The 14,893-nt window shown below is 35.7% G+C and overlaps 1 protein-coding gene across 7 annotated transcripts in view; it reads right to left on the reverse strand.

Annotated features, from left to right (window-relative positions):
- Window positions 1-6,795, reverse strand: part of LOC110344261 (uncharacterized) — a 133,121-nt gene extending 126,326 nt beyond the window's left edge. For 6 of the 7 annotated variants that reach the window (XR_015446560.1, XR_015446564.1, XR_015446566.1 and 3 more), the window contains exon 1: window positions 6,707-6,795. Coding sequence is in view for 1 of the 7 variants with exons in the window: in XM_087199342.1 (XP_087055468.1) it covers window positions 6,707-6,773 (67 nt within the window). In the remaining 6 variants the exon portion in view is untranslated. The remainder of the gene's footprint in view (window positions 1-6,706) is intronic. The other variant, XR_015446575.1, reaches the window with a different exon arrangement.
- Between the last annotated feature and the right edge of the window lie 8,098 nt (window positions 6,796-14,893).

Below are 14,893 nucleotides of genomic sequence, written 5' to 3' on the forward strand. Positions count from 1 at the left end.
ACCAACAAGTCTTTTGATTCTAAGAGAAGCCAAGATTACACTCTTAGAATTCTCTCAAATTTCAGAAGTTGATAACTAAAATTTCAAACTGCTATTCAAACAAAACCAAAAATTTTCCATAATCAGTGGGCCACCATTTTGAAACCTTTTACCTAGCTCTTTTAAAGGCACATGGTCAAGAAAGATGAATCATTTGTAGAAAATTCTATTTTACAATCCTGGAGTTTTTTTTTTTTAAAGATAATAACTCCCAACTGCAGTTTAGGGGAGAACTGACCACTTTTCAAGAACAAAGGCTGAGTAGTAGGTGATGGGCTATCAAGAATAATTTTTTTTTAAAATGAGTCTACAATGGAAGAATTCATTTGAATGTTAAATTTTAACATAATTACACAATACCTTACAATGTTTCAAATACATAACCTCATTTGTACATGCGAATGATAAATGTCTGTATTAGAACAAAGCCTTTGGACAAGGATTGAGTCCTTTGGTTTCTCTTCTATTGACTTTCTTCAGTCCTCTACCCCATGAATATTCAATAACTACCACAATTATTGATAGATTACTAGAGAGAAGGAAATTGATGATCTAGTTACTACTTCCTGGTAATAAACCAAGACAATTTAATAAGGGATTTTGGTTTGCCTTTGACTGTGTGTGAGAGAGAAAGAAAGAAAGAGCTGGTTATGACTACCGAAGCATTTTATGAAAACATTTGAAGACACAGGTATAAATCCTGTCACAGGACTCAGATAGCAGAGAAGCCCCTGAAAAATAAAGGTGCTTCTCTCATGGAAGTACAAAAGAAATAATGGGGTCTTTCTTTCCAATTTTGTTTTGGCAAGGCCTGGCTTTTAACTAAATGAAAGGAATTAGTATCTCTGTGGTTCAAGTCTTCAGAAAGTAAAAACTCATTTAAACTTACCACAATCATAAAGTAACTCACAGCAAGTCACTATGCACATTTGTCTCCTTGAAAAGCAAAGACCTCATGCTTAGGATTAAATACACTGATTCATTTCTGGGCCCTAGGAATTCTACCACATGGGTAGTGCTTTCATTTCCTCATCATCCAATCAGCTCTGATGGAATATTGCCCTATTTCACCTTTGAGGTATTCTTCTCCCAAACCCATCAATTCATTGTAATCATGAGGAAATATCAAACTCAAATTAAATGAGAGACTAAAAAGTATAAAACCAGTATTTCCAAGGTCATGAACCAAAAAAAAGAAAAGAAAAAAAATGGAGAAGCTGCCCCAGACCAGAGGAAATTAAGATGTGACAATTAAAATACAATATGGCATACTAGATGGGATCCCACAACAGAGAAGGACCTTGACGGCAAAACTAGATAATAGCCATGTACCACTGCTCTGACTAATATGCCATGGTCATGTCAGATGATAATAGTGGAAGAAACTGGTAAAAAAAAAAAAGTAGGGAAACTCTCTGTGATGTCTTTGTTACTTTTTATAAATGTATAATTAATTATTCCAAAATAAAAAGTTTATTTAAAGCAAAATGTCTTTTTAGTTGTCCTAAAATTAGCTTCCAGGATATCCTGTCTAACTTGTCTTCTTCTGTCCAATAACTTAGTACCAGGTTTTGGACATCAACCTAAGGCATCAAGTGAATACTTTGTTGGCCCTTATTTTGTGGTTCCCTAAAGGCCTGTCCTAAATCAATTGTGTCCATTTGGAGGTGGATTTTTTTTTATTACAAGTGACAGATATTTTCAACTCAAAATAACAAACACAAATGGGAATTTCTCAGTTCACATAACTGAAAGTCCAGGGTAGTTCTGGCTCCACAAAAAAGAAGAGAAATGTTGTCACTAGTTAGTTGTTCCTTGTCTGTCGTACCTGTCTTGTGATCTTTTTGTTTCATTCTAAGGCCTTTGGTCCTGATCCTTTGCAACTCCTGGCTCATATCCTCTGGATTCATGTTCATCAGAAATGAGAATATCCTTCTCTTTTTAATAATGACATTTAATTGCTTCTCATTGACTCTGATTGTATCCTGTACCCAACCACAAACAAACTATTGTGAGTAGGAAATATTACACCTACTCATCCACCTGACTTGAGGATGGAGAAACTCTACTGGAAGCTCACTAACTAACAGTTTTTCCTTAAAGAGAAAGCCAATCATTTTGATCTCCCCATAGTGAAATTCTAAACTTTCCAGATTGTACCCTGGCTTACAACCAATATTTTTCCATAGAGTAAGAGGCAGTCTGCTTCTGCCAGGGCCCCCTCATGACACCACACTGTCAAGATATACTATGAATGTACTGTCCTAAGAAGTCCATGCCAATATAGTTATGCCATAAGTTAAACTTCCCTTGACTCCAGCTACTTTCCCCCCTTTTTCTGTATGCTTTCTTAATTCATCTGTGGTGTCTGAAGCTGCTGCAAGAAGCAGCAATTGTCATTCCTATTATCCATGCAATTTCATAGCTTTACCATCAAGCAGCCATCTCTGGACTATGAGCTACTTTTTTGTTCGTGGCTCTAGCCCTTCTCTAGAAAAAAAAATGAACTAGTTTTAATTGCATTTCCTCTCTCAGTTTTTGGATTAGGGGGGGAAGAGTCAGAGCTTTCCAATACTATCTGTGAAGAACTTGCTAGAGTTTGATGTTTCAGTTTAAAGTACATCTTCTGACTGGAATTTTTTACTTTTGCTCACTTCAGCTTATTTGAGCCACTTGGACAAAGCATGGTCATATATTACTGATCAGATCAAGAGTGTGGCATGGGGAAAGGCCAACAGAATTGTCCTTTCTGTCCTTGGAAGATCATGTTTAGTAGTCAAGGTCTGTACCTCAACCAAATCCTTTGATCATTCACTCTTTCTGTTCATTCCAAGGGATGCTCCTGAAAGATCTAAAATTGTTTTCTGAAAGGCTTTTCTTACCCACAGAAAGATGCTTGAACTGCATTTGAGATAGACTAGAAATACCAAGGAATCAAAACTCTAAGGAATAGGTCTAAAGGAAACACAGAAATTGGTAAATAAATATATCTGTTTATTTGTCTCTCAGTATCCTTGTCTCCTATGAAGAAAACGGTGTAAGCCCTCTTAGGGAGAATAGAAAATCCTCTCATTCTCAGAGCTTAGGCAAAATGACATTGCTTCTTGGGGAGAAGAAACAAAGCCTGTTTCCCTGAGAGAGGGCCAAATACCAACACTGGCACAGATCCATTCCTGCTAAGAGAACATGGATAAGAAAATCCCTCTGCTCCTGATAGAGAGGCAGAAAAACATCTTGGGTATGAGATTGTGTGCTAAGGAGCAGAAGTCAGCTACTACTGGAATAGAGCAGGAAACTCTGTCCCAGCTATGGCCAAACGGGGGGGGGGGGGGGGACAGAGTTTCCAACAGAGTTTTGCATTCCTATTGGAATGCTAAAAAGGCATCCCTCCTAAGGACAAAAGATAATAGATCTGCTTTACACTCAGACTAGAAATAGGACCCCTCTGTACTGTGATACTAGCACTGATCATCAAGCAGTAATAATCAATTACATGGAGAAAGGCAAGAGCACTGAGGGGACTCTGTGTATGGCAAAGGTGGGGAGGACTGCTAAAAGCTGAAGACAAAGCAGGAACCCTTGGGAAAGCCCTCACACACTAGGCTTCACTCTAAGTACAAGGCGCAAGCTGCAAAGCTGAAGAAATTTGAAGATTGTGATTAATCAGGATAAAAATAGCAACAAAATGCAAACCCAGCTCAGATCCTGGATTCTTTGGCTCAATCCCACATGCTAAGGGCTTGACACAAAAGGTATGCAAATTTTTGGGTGCAGATAGATTTAATTCATTCTCTTCTGTTATAAGCATAATTCCAGGTATTTAATTTTTTAAAAAACAAAAACAATTAAGAGAAAAGCAACTAAGAACAAGAAAAAGCAACCAGTCAAGCCAGATTCAGAGATGACCCAGGTGTTGAAACCATCATTCAGAGACTATGAAATGATTATGATTAATATGCTGAAACACCTGGTTAAAATGTGAACAACTTTTGTGAACACGTGGGGAATTACAACAGAGTTATAGAAATGAATTAATTATATATAGGAAATTAAAACAATGCAAATAGAAAACATACTGTCTGTATCTGGGAGAAAACATCTGATACCTGCAACATAAAGGAAGAAAAATTTAATGTGGCAAATGGTTTCAGGGGATTCGGCCCATGGTAACCTGGTGCCAAGACAGAAGCACCATGGCAAAAGGGCATGCTGGATCAAGCTGCTCAATTCTTGGTGGCTTGGAGCAGAGCACAGGGGAAGAGCTGAATGGACAAGGAACCAGATATCATCTCCAAGGTCACACTCCCAGATTGACCAGACACACCAGAAATGTGCTTTATTCATCTGCTAGGTGTTTCTTAATCCACTCAAGCTGACAATCAAGATTTCCTTACCTTGATTAATCAAGGTAAGAAAATCTTTGAGTCAGCAGACTGGACAGAACAAGAAACAAACCATTGAACTTGAGGATAAATCAATAGAAATTATCAAAAGGAAGAAATACAGAGAGAAAAAAAGATTTTTTTAATAAAGGAGAGAAAAAAAAAGAATATAGCATTCCAGAACTGTGGCACAATATTAAAGTGCTAAAATACATGAAAATAAAATTCAAAAAAGAGGAAAGAAAATGGAGCAGAAAATATGCTTTAAGAGATAATGCCTACATGTTTTCCAAATCAGTAAAAGTAAACAAGTTACCACTTAAGAGGCTCAGAGAACCTCTAGCATGACAAATACAAGCAAATATACATGCCCCTAATCAAACTGCTACTAACTAAAGAAAGAAAACTTTCTGGCAACAAAAGCCAAAAAAAACATTACATACAGAAGAATAAAGAATGACAAATTACTCATCAGAAACCTTGCAAAAGAGAGGATAATGAGTCAATATCCTCAAATGCTAAAGGAGAAAAAATTACTAACTCAGTACTCTATATTCACTGAAAATACTTTTCAACAATGAAAGTGAGCTAAAAGTATTTTTTCATATAAATAAAGGCTAAGAGAATTCACTGTTAATATATTGACACTGTAAGAAATGTTATAGGAACTTCTTCACACAGAAGAAAATTATTTTCTCTGTTTAAAAATAAGGGGTATCATAATTACAAATTGGGGGTATATATCAAAGATATTTTTCTTAGTTTTAACATCTTAAAGATGATTAAGATGTGGCTTAGAAAACATATCTTGTAAATGCCCAGATATATTGGGCTCTGTGTGAGCTATACTCTGTTTTACACAGTTCCTTCCTCTTGTTGCTGTTTAGACAGCCCTTTATAAACATAAAAACCAGTATTAGGTCAAAGAACTCATTAAAGACAGGCCACAGGCAGAATTTTCACTACAGATCAAATTTTCTGCCCTCTGATATAAATCAGAATAGTAACTGTGAATAGTTGTGTTACATGTAGAAGTAAAATGTATGGCAACCATAACAGGGGAGGAGGAAATAGATTGGTGGGAAGAAGATTGTATAATAGTGTCGGCAGATAGAGAATGATAAATGTAAATTGTATGTATAGTAAACCCTACAGAAATTGCTAGCAAAACCTAAAAGTAGCAATAAACTGGAATTATGAAAGATACTTAAATCCAAAAAGAGAGAATAAAACAATAAAAACTAATGGGACAAGTAATTGGGCAGGAGGTAGAATGAAATCCAACCATACCAATAATTACATTAATAATAAATAAACTAAATACCTCTACTAAAAGGTAGAGAATGTCAGAATTAATCAGAAGGCAACAGGACATACTCACTATATACTTTCTATGAAAACCCCACTTTAAATATAAATGAATTTATGATTGAATTTAATTGGTAAACTAAAAGTATAAGAACTAAAAAATGATATATCATGAAAACCTAGTTTAAAAAAAACTAAAGTGGCTGTATAAATATCAGACAAGTTTGATTTTAGAACAAGTAATACCAAGACTAAAGAGAGATATTACATTATGATTAAGGGGTCAATTATCAAGAAGCCACAATAATATTAGACATTTATGTATATATCAGAAGGTCAAAGTACACAAAGCAATAACTAAAAAAATGAAAAAAAAAACCAAATCCACAATTATAATTGGAGAGTCTAACACTCAGCAATTAGGAGACTAAAGACAGATCAGTAGGAACGTAAAAGTATAACAGTATCAATCAGCTTGATGTAATTGACATCTATAACATCCTCCACCTAATAATAGAATATACATTCATTTCAAGTACATATGGAACAATCTAGGCCATAAAACAAGTCTCAAAATATTAAAAGAATTAGAAAATTATACAAAGTATGTTGTCTGACCACAACAGAATTTGCCTAGAAATCGATAACGTAAAGTTATCTGGAAGACCCTAAATACTTGGAAATTAACCAACATATTTCTATATAATTCATAGTTCAAAGAAGAAGACACAAAGTAAATTGGAAAATATTTCAGTTGGATGAAAATTAAACCAAAACATACCAGAATCTGTAAGAGGTATATATAACAAAAATTTTGAATTGATACCATAAACCAAGCATTACTTTAGGTATTGGCAGTAGATTAGTGAAAAAAATGCAATGATACTCGTCCTTTATCTTCTACTGTAGCAGGGGTTGAGGATAAGACAACAATAAACATAATAACTATTATTAGTCTGTTAGTCCATGATGCATACCTTGAACATGAACAAGTGGGGCAGAGTCAGGGAAATGGAGAGAGATGGCAAGGAGAGAGGCTGCCATTTAAATTGGATGGTTAGAGGAGGTGCCATTTTAAAGGGATTTTTGAGCAAAGACTTGAAAAAATTGAAGCAGTTAGGCAAACAGTTATGAGAGGGAAAGCATTCTAAGTATGAGATCATCTAGATCCAAGCTCCTAATACAAGAGCATACTTGATGTGGTTTGTTTATTTATTTATTTATTTATTTGTACTGGCGATCAAACTCAGGACCTTGCGCTTGCCAGGCAGGCAGCAGCACCACTGAGCTAAATCTCCAGCCCACTTGACATGTTTTAGAAACAGTGGACGCGTCAGTGTGGCAGAAAAGGAGTGAGAGGAGAGATGGGAGGTGAGAGTCAGAGGGGCAACAAGTAGCAACCTCAGGTATGGTCTTGTAGACAACTGGAAGAATGTTTGGCTTTTATTCTAAGTGTATAGGATCCACAGAAGGGTCCTGTGCAGAAGAGTGACATGGTTTCTTCTGGAATAAAGTACAGGTGCTAAGAGTAAAGGAAGAGAAATCAATAAGAGAGCTCCAGCAATCATACAAGCGATTATTGTAATAATTGAGAAGACACATTGGCAGTTGGGCCAGGAAGTAGAAGCAGAGGTGGTGAGAATTTGTTACATTCTAGTTATATTAGAAGAAAGAGCTGACAAAAGTTCCTGATTTATTAGAGGTGATATTGAAGAAAAATAAAGGAGTCAAAGATGACTCAAGGTTTAGTCCGAACAATTAGAAGGCTGGAGTTGTCACCACTTAGATGGTGAAGGCTGTGGACAGGGAAGATTTGGAAGTAAAATGCAGTTTACTTGGAGACACAGTAAAAGTGTGTAGGTGTCTGTTGGCTGAATGTGAGAGTCTGTTGTTCACAAAAGTGAGGTCTGGATTGGAGATGTTAATTTCAGTGTCAGTATATAGACCTTATCAAATACCTGGCAGGAAAGAGAAGGTATAATCAAAGTGAGTAATCGTGAAAAGAAGTATTTACAGAAGTTAGTATTGGATTTAAGGAGATAAACAAGGAATGGTAGAGGGTAGTGTACTCCAGAGGTGTTCCAGCCCTGTGTGTAAAGACAGGAGAGGGAACATTCATCAGACCTGGTAGCTGTATGGAGAGAGTGGCCTTCCAGAGCAGGGCCTTCAAGGGCAGTGTGCAGTCTGACAGGGAATAAATACTCCAACCTGACTTGCCTTCAAAATTCGTATCTCCTGCCAGTGTGCCTTCTACGCCCCAAGCCCCAGTGAAGATTAAAGGTCAAGGAATCATGTTACTGTGCCTTCTGTGTGAGCAAAGTGAAAAGCACTGCAGAATGAATCTAGAGAGAAAAAGAGAAACTATGAAACATAAATATTACTTAAAGCCAAAAGCCTGGATTTAGATCAGCAGTGTATATGTGGACAGAGATCCTGGAAGATTGAGCCCTAGGACATTCAAACATGAGGAAGAACTGGAGAATCGAGGTAGCCAGGGAAAGAAGGGCAAACCCAAGAATTTAGTTCCAGGAACATAGTGACTCAAAGTGTAGGAAATTATTTTGTCAAAAGCTGCTGGTATATGAAGGAAGATGAATTCATTGAAAATTTCCCAGTGAATGTAGCGGCATGGAAGTTACCAGTGACTGAACAGGGATAGTTTGGGTGGAGTAGTGGGACCAAGCATGTGGTTGAAGTAAAATTAAGAAAAGAAAAAGAGGGTCAGGGATTTAGCTCAGTGGCATCTCATCTGCCTTGCAAGCACAAGGTCCTGAGTTTGATCCCTGATACCACAAAAAAAGAAAAAAGAAAAGAAAAAGAAGCTAGAGGAATTGACTTAGCTAAGCACTACTTCAAGATGTTTTTCTATGAAGAGGAACAAAAAAAGGAAATGGTAGCTCTTTGGAGAATCGAGCAAGGTGAAGGCTTTGTTATAGTTCCATTTCATCTTTTGAAAGGAAGAAATGAAAATAACGGTTGCCTTCTGGTGGGTGGTCTCTATGAGCTTATAGAGAGCTAAGTGACTGGATATGAGGGGGCAGAGAGAGAGGGAGAGACAGAGAGAAAGAGACAGAGAGAGAGAGAGGAAATATTAAACCAACGTCCTCCCATAGCAGAGGGGGATAGGGTACAGAAGCACACCCTGAGAAAATCTTCATACTGAACTCACAGGTGTGTTTTAAGGAGTAAAAGAAATAATGCATGAATAACAATTGTTTCTAACATGTAGAAAGTACTCAGCAAATGTTAGCCATTCTTTAGCAATGAGATTAACTTTTCTAGACCTAATTTTTTCATCTACATAAAGAAGCTGGCAAATGACTTCCAGTTCTAACAAGCTGTTAGATGAGATTACTAAAGAAACTGCACGTGATGTGTAAAGAGGATCTAATTTCCAAGTCCAGATCACACAAGTCACAGTGTAGTGTTTACAAAGCAGCCAATACACAGCTGAAATATATACAACCCTACATGAAAACCGAATGCTGTGCAACAAGAAGATTCATAATGCCACTGCGTATTATAGCACTACAGCAGGGAAACAGTTACACAGGAGAATTCTCACAACACCTGAGTCTGCAAGACTCTAAATGCAATCAAGTCTGCACACTCCAATTGTAGACTCAGTTGCTATGTAAACTGTGCTTCAAAGGCATTTAAAGACTTAGCACAAGTAGCTTGAGGTTTAATCTTTTAATTCCATTGCTCCAAAAGTTCCTTGTAGGTTCAGTGAACAAGGAATTCAGACATAATATTAGAAAGAAACCCATTTTCAGGGAAGGGCTTAGGCATGGAAAAAAATGTGCTGCATTTAGTGTACAAAGGAGACTGCAGACTAATCTCTAAATTTACTCAGTCTATGGGTAATTCTCGAGCAGGGATTCCCACTGAAAAGATACATGCTTACAAAGTAAACTGTCTGAGGTGTACTTCTCCATCAGTAACCCCCGCCCCCGACACACACACCAGCACCTCCAAAGACCTCCTTCATTAGAGGGCTTGTGTTGAAATATGTTCACAAACATGCTAGTTTGGGTCATTTCTTCCCTGATAAAAGGCTTGATCCACTGTGGAACACTGTGTGCCACTTATGTACTAGAGAACATTTGCAGTTTAGAGGAGTAGAAATATCCAACAATCACATTATCAAACACAGTGTGGGTGTTCAAGCCACTTGTCACCTGGCCAAGCAGAATGAAGGCTGCCAGCTCTCCCAAGGTGCCCCTGCTACCTCAGGTATACAAGCGGGGTTCTAACCATAATGGAGCTTCTTGTCTGCAGAAAGTCACATGCACAAAGTTCCTGCAATTCTTTGATGACCTCAGAGATGGATGGTGTGAAGACTAATTTAAGTCACATAACCCATGAGGGCAGATCAGCATGTTTGGATGACATTTGGGAGCCATCTCACATATTAAATATGTGTACATAAGCACCACTGTAATAGATGAAGAAATACAGTGTCAGGAAAAACATATCACAATTTATCCAGCTTGAATAACCAGAGCTCGTTTACATATATATGATTTAATTTTTTTTTTTACGAGTCATTTGAGGGTGAGGTACATTTGCTATTCTAGGGTTGAGGAAGTGCTGAACATGATTTTCTCTCTCCCCCCTCCCCTTGGGAACCTGACAAGTGACTAAATACTCATGATACTCCTTGACACTTTTCTAAAATAACATACTAGAATTTTCTTCAGTTTTTAATTTTTAGTTCCATTAGCTGTTTAGTAGCTCAGAAGCCAGTTCAGAAATTGAAGTAGTGGGAGAAATATCACTGTGATAGAGAGGTTGTGGTGAGCTTGTGACTACTAATGTGATGTCCCAGATTTCTTGTTTTGACCAAGAAAATTATAATTGGTACCTACATTGCTCTACTTATAGAATCCAGACAATGATAAGGAGTGTTCTAAGGAGTGTTTCAAGAATTAGTACAATGTTTGAAAATCTCTTGGTATGTCTGGACAAGTTCTATTACTATTATTTAACATTATCACAAAGGTTGTGTTTTATTTTCATAATGGCATTGTCAAGGACTTTTCTTCTTTTACCTGTTGTTGTAGGTATAATACGATTTTTTAAAAACAAAGGAAAAACTTCTTTGAAGTTACAGACAGAGAGATAAGCACAAGAAAGGCATTTTTGGTATAGCAAAGCAATTTTACCACAAGTGTTATCAAAGTATAAAGGGAAAACACAAATTTGTAATGTTTTATCAAGTCAATATAATTAAGCCACATTTTACTAATGGTTACAAAGTTTGACACTGGAACAAAAAAAAACCCTCTTACACAGTAGTTTTTCATTAGAATTTTTATTGTATGTATTCTGTAATGGCAAGAAGTTGGATTTTTCGGGCTGGGGATTTAGCTCAGTGGTTCTGGCACCTGCCTTATAAGTGCAAGGACCCGAGTTCGATCCCTGGTACCAAAAAAAAAAAAAAATTAAGTTGGATTTTTCATGTCCTTTTTTTCAACATAGGTGTTCACACTTGGATAATCGTGGTGAAAAAGAATGCTGGGGTTACCACTGAGCAAATAAAAATACAGGACACCCAATTAAATTTCAATTTCAGGGAATAAATAATTTTAGTATAAATATGCCCCATGCAATATTTGGGACATACTTAAACTAAAAAAATCATGCTCATATATGTGAAATTTATGTCTAAGTAGGTATCTGGCATTTGATCTGCCAACGTTAAGCATGCTTGGATTTTCCAATAGATCTGTGAGAGAGACAAAGTAGCTGGGTTTGTCACAGTTAAAAAGGGATCAGAGCTGAATGCTCCCTGAAAAGCTGATGAGACCTGACATGGTATCAATATATAAGATTACAAAGTAAGCGAGAATAGGGCTACAGTGGCAGGAAGAAGAGCAAGAAGCTGGATTTCTGCTCTATCTTGGCTCATGCTCAGGGTTCAAACCAGAGACCTGTGTAGGATCTATGCTGTTGTCCCAGGAGCGAGGCCAGGGACTGTCCTGGCAATTCTGGTCTTGATCAGTTCCAAGCCTTACCTGCCACACTGGTTCTCAGAAAGGCAGAAAGTTTAGTTCTTGCAACTAAATGGAATTGGGGTAGCCAAGCAATACAAAGTTCAAATGTTCTCACATTTTAAACTTCAGTGAGGGATTATGATTGTTTTCTAATGATGTTTGATATTTCACCAGTATAAAGTCAAGATTCAGAAGTTTTCAAATCAATATTGCCCTGAATTTGATCCCTGCCCTCTTGCCCTCTAGCTGTGAGGTTGAGCCAGTTGTATGAGTTCCTCATTTGTAACCCAAGTTCCTCATTTGTAAATAAAGATAATAATGCTATTTCACAGGAATGCTGAGAGGATTAAATAATTACCTGTGTGCTATGCTAAGCCTTTATAAGGGCCAGATTCTTTATCTGGACTATTACACAAGAAACCTTGTTCTAGTTTGGACTTAATGGTAGTCATTGATAATCTTTGATGAAAAATCCATAACAAATGTTAGATTGGCCTTTAATCATTATCATCTTTATTAGAGCAAAAAGAAGCCATTAGAGTCCAATGATGAAACTCTCTGTTATGCAAGCTGTAACCCCATAATTATTGACAAAGAAAATCTTCTCTGATTAACTGAACTTACGAGTTCCAAGTGAAAAACAAAAGCAAAAAACAAAAACTCTCTTCAACTCAAATAGGTGTTTGTGTTAAGCAAAATGAGCTCTTTCATTGATTCTTCAATAACATATTTCCAATGAGAATGATATTATCCAGGGGCTATAAAAAATATATACCAAGAAATAGTTCCACCCCAGACCAAGTGCACTAGAATCTTGAGGTAAGACCAAGACATCAGTATGTTTTAAAAGTTTTCTAACTGACCATAATGCTAAGCCACTTTAGAAATATTGGACTGAGGAAAGGATATGGACCTTTAAAACAAACCAAGTCAGATTCAAACCCAGGTCTCTGAATGTCTGAGCTTTGTTATCTTGTATAATTTACTAATTTCTCACAGCATCACTTCTTTTATTAGAAAAAATGGTAATATTTAATTTCCTGAGGATATATGCAGGTACTACATAAATGGAAATTATTGTTCTAGGGTTTGCATAAAAGACGGTCTGTTTAGACAGTCCTAGCCATCAGAGCATTTCTTTCTTTTCATGCAAAAAGTCTGGCAATTTACAGCATGATAGTTTTTAAATTGTTTTCTTTCAAGTACTTGTCTTTCTTGACTGTTCATTTTTTGTTGTTTGCTTGAAGTCTGGTTCTTGCTGTAAAAAGCATCATTGTGGTTGCTTTGTTTTATTATCTTAGCACTTTGCAGAGCTAGGACTTGAAGACCAGATTTTGGTAACAAAATGTTATGAAGAGAAATGTAAATTGGCTTTACCACACTGTAGTTATTGTTATCTTATGCTTTTTGTTTTTGATTTTATAAAAGAATTTCTCTTGCTGTGCCATGCTTATTAAAGAACTGCTAGTTTTTTCCTCCTAATCCTAAATTGCCAAAATTTAGGAGTTGATTCCCATAGATAGTTACTATTTTATTTCATGGTAATATTCTTTCCTGAAATTACTAATATGAGTTTATTTTTAAAATTGTTAATCAATTGTGTTATCAGAATATTTTTGTAATTCTCATAAAAGCTCATATTGAGGTTCTAGTAACAAAAGTGTCACAAAATTAAAGCTAGAAATCCTATGATTTCCAATAACCTTAGAAATAACAGATGTAATAGTTACAAACAGGGTTGATACTCAAATCATTAAGAAACCAGTACTATCATATAAATTATGACATAAATAGTACAATTAAAAATATAATTCATCCGTTTTCCAAATGCAACTGTATTTATAGTAAAACTATTAACTAACAGGAAATGTACTATTAATTATTCAACAAGTTATTCAATAATTTCCAAATCATTTATCAATTCTCAAAAATTGATATTATTTTTTCTCATCTTTATTTTTATTGGCCTTTTTGCTCATTTGTTTACATAATTGTCAATAGCTAAACAACACTCCGTTGGAGCTGTGATTTGACATAAGGAAATCATCAAACTCCTTCAACGGCTTCTCCATTAAGTAGTTTGCTACTTAGTTTCAAAAACAAAAATAAAACATTTTCTTAACATTAAAGACATGTTCAGGGAAGTGAATCTCATAACCTTCATTTTTCCACATTTTAAGTATATTTTTATAATATTTTTAAGAGAAACAGTTAATGTTTTGTTGATCATTATTGCAATTATAAACTGTTCAAAAAGTTGTTTTCTCATTTTGTTAGATAAATGGTTTTACAATTAGGAGCACAATTCCAGATTGCAATGATCTTCACATAACAAACTCTTAAAAACTTCTATCAAATATATGTCTTATAAATATACATTCTCAGTTTTTTAAAATAAATGTTTTAGTTAAGAGTAATTTTTAATTTGTAATGCAGAAGGTTCTCATATGTCCTTCTCCTGGCTTCCTTTAATGTTAAAATATTATCTAATTGTGGTCCATTTCTCAAAAAATAAGAAATTAATATATGTAAATACTACTTACTAAACTGAAACATTTATTTGTATTCCACCAGTAAAATTCATTCTCCTTCACTATCAAAATTCTCCATAATGGCAATCATTATTTCCAGCTCAGCTTCTATACAATTTATAAACATAAAAACAGACTTATAGAAATATAGTAATTTTTTTTGTGGATGTGTGCTTAGACGTTTTTCCCACAAAAGTAATATAGTACATGTTTTCTTTACTCAAAGATATTTAGCAATGATATTCTCTGGTAATATCCCTTGCTTTGATGTCTACATTAGTTTATATTAGTAAAAGGACTTTAGCTTTCTTTTTTGTTTTGTTTTGGTTTTTTTGGTACTGGGGATCTAATTTGGGTCCTTGCGCTTGCACAGCAGGCGGGGAAACCACTAACGGAGCTAAGTCTCGGGCCCAGCTTTCTTTTGATTGGGATTGGAATGATACAACTCAATCTATCATTTTATTTTTAACTTATAACTGTCTATATTTAAAGTCACTTGGTTATACAGAACATAGAATTGTGTCTTGCCTCAATATCCAATGTGATAATCTCTGTCTTTATTGGGTGTTTACACTGTTCATAATTAATACCATTAGAAATATGGTTGAATTTAAATCTATAAAATTTGTCAATT

Source organism: Heterocephalus glaber, unplaced genomic scaffold, assembly GCF_053883595.1.
Source record: "Heterocephalus glaber isolate CG9 unplaced genomic scaffold, H.glaber_assembly_v1.0 deba00000347, whole genome shotgun sequence".
Classification (NCBI taxonomy): domain Eukaryota; kingdom Metazoa; phylum Chordata; class Mammalia; order Rodentia; family Bathyergidae; genus Heterocephalus; species Heterocephalus glaber.